This window comes from Hypanus sabinus, chromosome 3, assembly GCF_030144855.1.
Source record: "Hypanus sabinus isolate sHypSab1 chromosome 3, sHypSab1.hap1, whole genome shotgun sequence".
Taxonomy (NCBI): domain Eukaryota; kingdom Metazoa; phylum Chordata; class Chondrichthyes; order Myliobatiformes; family Dasyatidae; genus Hypanus; species Hypanus sabinus.
The window spans coordinates 180,016,315-180,023,948 of record NC_082708.1 but is presented as its reverse complement, the minus strand read 5'-3'; the positions used below and the strand labels follow the sequence as shown (position 1 = coordinate 180,023,948).

The 7,634-nt window shown below is 41.5% G+C and overlaps 1 protein-coding gene across 1 annotated transcript; it reads right to left on the bottom strand.

Annotated features, from left to right (window-relative positions):
* Window positions 1–6,459: 6,459 nt before the first annotated feature.
* Window positions 6,460–7,214, bottom strand: LOC132390955 (apolipoprotein L3-like). Its single transcript, XM_059963487.1, has one exon. The coding sequence runs from the start codon at window positions 7,201–7,203 to the stop codon at window positions 6,460–6,462; it is 744 nt and encodes a 247-aa protein (XP_059819470.1). The 5' UTR covers window positions 7,204–7,214.
* Between the last annotated feature and the right edge of the window lie 420 nt (window positions 7,215–7,634).

Sequence of the window (7,634 nt, the reverse complement as noted above, 5' to 3'; positions counted from 1 at the left end):
AATTGGTCTACCATGTCCTTGTTCCCTATGATCAATTCACTTGTTTCTGACTGTAAGGGACCGACATTTGTCTTGACTAATCTTTTTCTTTTCACATAAGTATAAAAGCTTTTATAGTCAGTTTTTATGTTCCCTGCCAGCTTTCTCTCATAATCCTTTTTCCCTTTCCTAATTAAGCCCTTTGTCCTCCTCTGCTGGTCTCTGAATTTCTCCCAGTCCTCAGGTGTGCTGCTTTTTTTTTGCTAATTTATATGTTTCTTCTTTGGACTTGATACTATCCCTAATTTCCCTTGTCAGCCACAGGTGCACCACCTTCTCTGTTTTATTCTTTTGCTAAACTGGTTTGAACAATTGTTGTAGTTCATCCATGCGATCTTTAAATGCTTACCATTGCATACCCACCGTCAAACCTTTAAGTATCATTCGCCAGTCTATCTTAGCTAATTCATCTCTCATACCTTCAAAGTTACCCTTCTTTAAGTTCAGAACCTTTGTTTCTGAATTAACTATGTCACTCTCCATCTTAATGAAGAATTCCACCATATTATGGTCACTCTTACCCAAGGGGCCTCGCACAACAAGATTGCTAACTAACCCTTCCTCATTGCTCAATACCCAATCTAGAACGGCCTGCTCTCTAGTTGGTTCATCGACATGTTGGTTCAGAAAACCATCCCGCATACATTCCAAGAAATCCTCTTCCTCAGCACCCTTACCAATTAGGTTCACCCAATCTATATGTAGATTGAAGTCACCCATTATAACTACTGTTCCTTTATTGCATGCATTTCTAATTTCCCATTTAATGCCATCCTCAACCTCACTACTACTGTTAGGTGGCCTGTACACAACTCCCACGAGCGTTTTCTGCCCCTTAGTGTTATGCAGCTCTACCCATATCGATTCCACATCTTCCAGGCTAATGTCCTTCCTTTCTATTGCATTAATCTCCTCTCTAACCAGCAATGCTACCCCACCTCCTTTTCTTTCCTGTCTATCCCTCCTGAATATTGAATATCCCTGGAAGTTGAGCTCCCATCCTTGGTCACCCTGGAGCCATGTCTCTGTGATCCCAACTATATCATATCCATTAATAACTATCTGCACATTCAATTCATCCACCTTGTTACGAATGCTCCTCGCATTGACACATAAAGCCTTCCGGCTTGTTTTTACAACACTCTTAGCCCTTATACAATGATGTTGAAAAGTGGCCCATAATGCTTTTTGCCCTGGATTTGCCTGCCTGCCTGAGGATTGGAGGGGGGCTAATGTAGCCCCACTTTTTAAAAAAGGAGGGAGAGAAAAACCGGGGAATTATTGACCGGTTAGTCTGACATTGGTGGTGGGGAAAATGCTAGAGTCGGTTATCAAAGATGTGATAACAGCACATTTGGAAAGAGGTGAAATCATCAGACAAAGTCAGCATAGATTTGTGAAAGGAAAATCATGTTTGACGATTCTTATAGAATTTTTTGAAGATGTAACTAGTAGAGTGGATAGGGAAGAGCCAGTGGATGATGTATATTTAGATTTTCAAAAAGCTTTTGACAAGGCCCCACACAGAAGATTAGTGTGCAAACTTAAATCACACAGTATTGGGGGTATGGTATGAAGAAATAAATGTGCAGACTATTTTCTAAATGGGGAGAAAATCCAAAAATCTGAGATGCAAAGGGACTTGGGAGTCCTTGTGCAGAACACCCTGAAGGTTACCTTGCAGGTAGAGTTAGTGGTGAGGAAGGCAAATGCAATGTTGAGACTCATTTCAAGAGGTCTAGAATACAAGAGCAAGGATGTGATGCTGAGGCTTTATAAGGCACTGGTGAGGCCTCATCTTGAGTATTGTGAACAGTTTTGGGCTCCCCATCTGAGAAGAGATTTGCTGGCTTTGGAGATGGTTCAGTGGAGGTTCACAGGGATGATTCTGGGAATAGCAGGGCTATCATATGCGGATTGTTTGGTAGCTCTGGGTCTAGAGCAGGAATTTAGAAGGATGAGTAGGGATTACATTGAAACCTTTCTAATGCTGAAAGGCCTTGATGGAGTAGATGTGGAAGGGTTGTTTCCCATGGTGGGGGCATTGAGGACAAGAGAGCACAGCCTCGAGATAGAGGGGTGTCTATTGAAAACAGATATGTGAAGAAATATTTTTAGCCACAGGATGATAAATTTGTGGAATTTATTACCACGGGTAGCTGTGGATGCCAGGAAATTGGGTATTTTTAAGGCAGAGCATGATAGGTTTTTGATTGGACAAGGTATCAAAAGTTATGGGGAACAACAACACACACAAAATGCTGGTGGAACACAGCAGGCCAGGCAGCATCTATAGGGAGAAGCGCTGTCAACGTTTTGGGCCGAGACCCTTCGTCAGGACTAACCGAAAGGAAAGATAGTGAGAGATTTGACAGTAGTGGGGGGAGGGGGAAATGCGAAATGATAGAAGACCGGAGGGTGTGGGATGAAGTTAAGAGCTGGAAAGGTGATTGGCAAAAGTGATACAGAGCTGGAGAAGGGAAAGGATCATGGGACGGGAGGCCTCAGGAGAAAGAAGGGGGGGGGGGGAGCACCAGAGGGAGATGGAAAACAGGCAAACAACTAAATACGTCAAGGATGGGATAAGAAGGCGAGGAGAGGCATTAACAGAAGTTAGAGAAGTCAATATTCATGCCATCAGGTTAGAGGCTACCCAGCCGGTATATAAGGTGTTGTTCCTCCAAACTGAGTTTGGATTCATTTTTGACAATAGAGGAGGCCATGGATAGACATATCAGAATGGGGATGGGATGTGGAATTAAAATGTGTGGCCACTGGGAGATCCTGCTTTCTCTGGCGGACCGAGCGTAGGTGTTCAGTGAAACGGTCTCCCAGTCTGCGTTGGGTCTCTCCAATATATAAAAGACCACACCGGGAGCACTGGACGCAGTTTCCCACACCAGCCGACTCACAGGTGAAGTGCCGCCTCACCTGGAAGGAGTGTCAGAGGCCCTGAATGGTGGTGAGGGAGGAAGTATAAGGACAGGTGTAGCATTTGTTCTGTTTACAAGGATAAGTGCCAGGAGGGAGATTGGTGGGAAGGGATGGGGGGGACAAGTGGACAAGGGAGTCGCATAGGGAGCGATCCCTGCAAAAAGCAGAAAGGGGGGGAGGGAAAAATGTGTTTGGTAGTGGGATCCCTTTGGAGGTGGCAGAAGTTACGGAGAATTATATGTTGATGTCTACACTGGAAAAGTTATGGGGAGTCAGGTGGATAGTGGAGCTGAGAGGGGAAAAATGATCAGCCATGATTGAATGGCAGAGCAGACTCGATGGGCCAAATGGCCTAATTCTGCTCCTATGTCTAATAATGGTCTTATGGTTCTGCTGCAATGTTATAAAATTCTCATTAGATCACACTTGGAGTATTGCAAACAGTTCTGGTTGCCTCGCTATGGGATGGATGTTGAGGCTTTGAGAGAGTGCAGAAGAGGTTTACCCGGATTCGGCCTGGTTTACAGAGCATAACAGGCTGGATAAACTTGGGTTGTTTTCTCTGGAGTGGTGGAGGCTGAGGGGAGATCTGATAGAGGCTTACAAATTTATGAGAGGCATTGATAGAAAAGACAGGGAGTACCTGTTTCCCAGGGCTGAAATATCTAACACCAGAGGGCATGCATTGAAGGTGAGAGAAAATAGGGGTAGGGATGTGAAAGGTAAGTTGTTTTTATTCAGAAGTAAATGCCTGGAATGCACTGGCTATTATGGTGGTAGAGACTTTTAAGAGATGTTTAAATTGGCACATGGATGTAAGGAAGATGAAGAGATATGGACATAGTGTCAGAAGGAGGGATTAGTGTTCAGGTGTTTGCATTTGCATTCTAGCTGGTTTGGCACGACATTGTGGGTCAATTGGCCTGTTTCTGGGCTGTACTGTTCTACAGTATGTTCTATTTACATAGAAATATAGATTGTTGCTGTTATCAGCAATTCATTCCCTGATAGGGAAATATTATTAATTCGTCTATGAGAGAGATCAGACCCTGATCACCTTGGGCAAGGAACTTATTCCTTTAAAAAAAGTATTCAACAAAGTCAAGTTAAGATTTTTGTTTTATTTTAGAAGAGAATCAAGTACAGTGTAAGTAACTCATTTCATTCTCAAACACAAAGCATTACAATTAGTTATGATTCATATAGAAAACCCTCAGCTGAGTTGTTTAACATAATCTAAACTGTATTGGTAAAATGAATGTGCTATTGGACATATTTAATAATTTCACATAATAGATCAATAAGTGAGGACTTCAATTCTATTTGAAAGAAAACTTTGTTTTGTTGACCTAATTTAGGTCCTTTTCAGCAAATAGAATAACTGGTTTATATTTGCAAGCTTCATGAATAATGCAAATCAATTTTAATCAGGTGAAAATATTTCTTAAGTATTATGAATTGATATTTATTATTAGTTAAAAATTTACATACAATAGCTTATATTCCAGCCTCTGAGCAGACACAAACATTACCTATATATTGAAGATTGGTTATTGGATATTGGGGTGACCTTAGTTCTGGATGTTTTCACCACAGGTTAAACTGCTTCCCATTGGTTCCAAAGATGAGAGAAGTGGGAATACACTAAGAGAAGTGGGAATACAGTAGGGCTAACTGACATAAGATGATGTGGGATGGAGTCAAAGAGTTTATGTCACAGACAGTCATCGTTGAAGAGAATTTTGGAGGGTTCCATCAAGCAAGGTTGTCTAAGTCCTCAAGCAGTTCATTGCAGTTCTTGGCTCTGATTGGCATGTACTTTGATTACTAGGCTAAAACATTTCCATTCATTTGACAGATCTGTTTTATTTGCCACATGTACATCGAAGCCTACAGTGAAATGTGTCATTTCCATCAACAACCAACACAGTCTGAGATGTGTTGGGGGCAGCCCACAAGTGTCACTGTGCTTCAGATGTCTACATAGCATTCCCACAACTTACTAACTCTAACCGGTACATGTGTGGGGAAAAAAAAAACAGAGCAACCAGAGGAAACCCATGGGGTCACAGGGAGAATGTAGAAATTCCAACAGCCGTGCGAATCAAAGCCCCTTCTCTGATTAATGGTGCTGAAACGCAATCCAGCCAACTTCTGCTCTACCTTGTCACACTGATAGGAAACGATGAATTTCAGGGAGTTGCTGATCTTCCTAAACCAACTTTGACATCTGTTCTTGTAATCACTGGCTTTCCGTCAGACACTTTCTCTTTATATCCCTGCAGAACTGATTCTATCCCCCTGAGGAATGATGCAGTTTCCAATCCTGGAATGCTTAATCTTTCCATTAATTACTTCCAGTTACCAGGGCACTCTCATCTGACCTGTCCTGCTTCTTCCTGGTAGAGAAGCCAAGAACATTTGCAGGTGCCAGTTGTGTTGGGCCTCAGGGCAGCCTGTATTCCACAGTTACTTCACTTCACTCACACATCCTGCATTTGTGGTTTCTGTCAATGATAATATTTTGGGGCCTGATCAATGGGCTGAATTGAATAGACTGAGTGGTAGTCACTGGGCCAAAAGAAAGAGAGAGAATTAACATTGAACTCAAATAGTGCTAATCATCAGAGCGGACAAATTTTAAGTTTAAAGAAAATGATCCTGGGACAATGTATGGAGTGGAATAATAGATAAGGATGTGGTAGTATTGGAAATGGTCCTTAGGAGGTTCACAAGAGTAATCCCAGGAATGAAAAGATTAACATATGATGAGCATTTCATGGCTCTCTGCCTGTACTCACTGGAGTTTGGAAGGATGAGTAAGAGGGAGATCCCATTCAAACCAATTGAATATTGAAAGGCCCAAATAGAGGGGATGTGGAGAGGATGTCTCCAATTGTGGTGAAACTAGGACCACAGATCACAACCTCAGAACAGAACGGTATCCCTTTAGAACAGAGATGATTTCTTTAGCCAGAGGGTGGTGAACCTATGGAATTCATGGCCACAGACTCAGTGGAGGCCAAGTCATTGGGTATATTTAAAGTGGAGGTTGATAGGTTCTTGATTAAGGGCATCTATGGTTATGAAGAGAAGGAAAGAGAACAGGTTTGAGAAGGATAATAAATCAGATAATAAATCAGGGACAATGAAATTGCAAAGAAGACTCAATGGGCCAAATGGACCAATTCTACACTGATGTCTTATGTAGTCGGATCAATAACAAAACTGAATTTGGAAGCAAAAGTAAACATGCAGATTTTAAAGGGTGAACAGTTTAAAAAAAATAAGGAATTTCTACCAATTTATGGAGAATTAATTCAGAATATCAAAGAACATTTTTATGTGTTATCTCCATGATCACTAATCAATCAGCTATTTATTCATCTCTAGAGATTACATATGCTGGAATATGCAACAACACAGGAAGTCCAGAAAGAACTCAACACGTCAACCAGATGTTGCCTGACCTGTTGAATTTCTTCATTATCTTCCACATTGTTCCAGAAATTTCTGCAGCTCAGTGCAATCCTTCAACTTTGATTCAATTTTCTTAAAATTGCCCCTTTCTTCCTCCATACTCTCAGCTACCTCCCGGATCATCTGCGAAATTTCAGTCTCTTTGGCTTTAAGTTCTACACTATCCTTGAATACAGAATAGATATCCCATGCTACAGTAAGACCTGCCAAAATTCCGGAAACACTTTTGAATACTTTAAAGGCATTTTTAGTCACTGCTGAAGTAACTGTAGAAATATGACTCAAGCTGTTTATGATACCCTGAGTTGTGCCAACAAATACCGCATTCGGTACATTTTTTGTCTCAATTTTAATGATAGATTCAATTGTTTTGTTGAGTAGCTCTAGTCTGTTCGCCAGCTCTTGTTGTTTCTTGAGATATTGTTGAATAATTTCATTTACTCTTTTCTGTTTGCTTTCTTGATTGAATTTATCAGAAACACTGGCTGTAACGTTGGTGACCCCACCAACAGTGCCAGCTACCATTCCCGCGCCAGTAAGCAATAATGAGCTTCCCATTGTGAAAGGAGAAGCAACTAATCCTACAATACTTAGAATTCCTCCCACAGCTCCTGTAATCGAGCCTGCAATATTTGCCTTGGTAGCAGTTGCATGAACTTCATCAATGGAATTAGCGATTTGTCGCAGTTCAACAATGTATTCTGTTACTTGTATTGGCCACAGGGAAATTTCTGACTGTAATCCACTCATTTTTTTTGCTGGAAAATTGCAAAGAGAGTATATTGTTAATTATTGAACACCTGAGGACACATACTAGCAAAACACATATGGTGCACAAATAGAAATAAAACTGTTACTTCACATCATTCCAAGATGCAGTGAACGGGAAGTAGCCCAGAATGGAGGTGGATTCCAAGGCACACCAAAACCTCAGTAGTTAATAGGATATGAACATATAGCACAGTAACCGGACAATCAGTCCCACCCACCCCGACCCCATATCCACGTCAAACATTACCTGAATGGCCAATTCTGATAAAGGGTTGACCAAAACTTTGGGCTGACCAAAGTTTCGACTGCTTATTCCTCTCCATAGAAACATAGAAAGCCTATAGCACAACACAGGCCCTTCGGCCCACAAAGCTGTGTCAAACATGTCCTTAACTTGGAAATTACCTAGG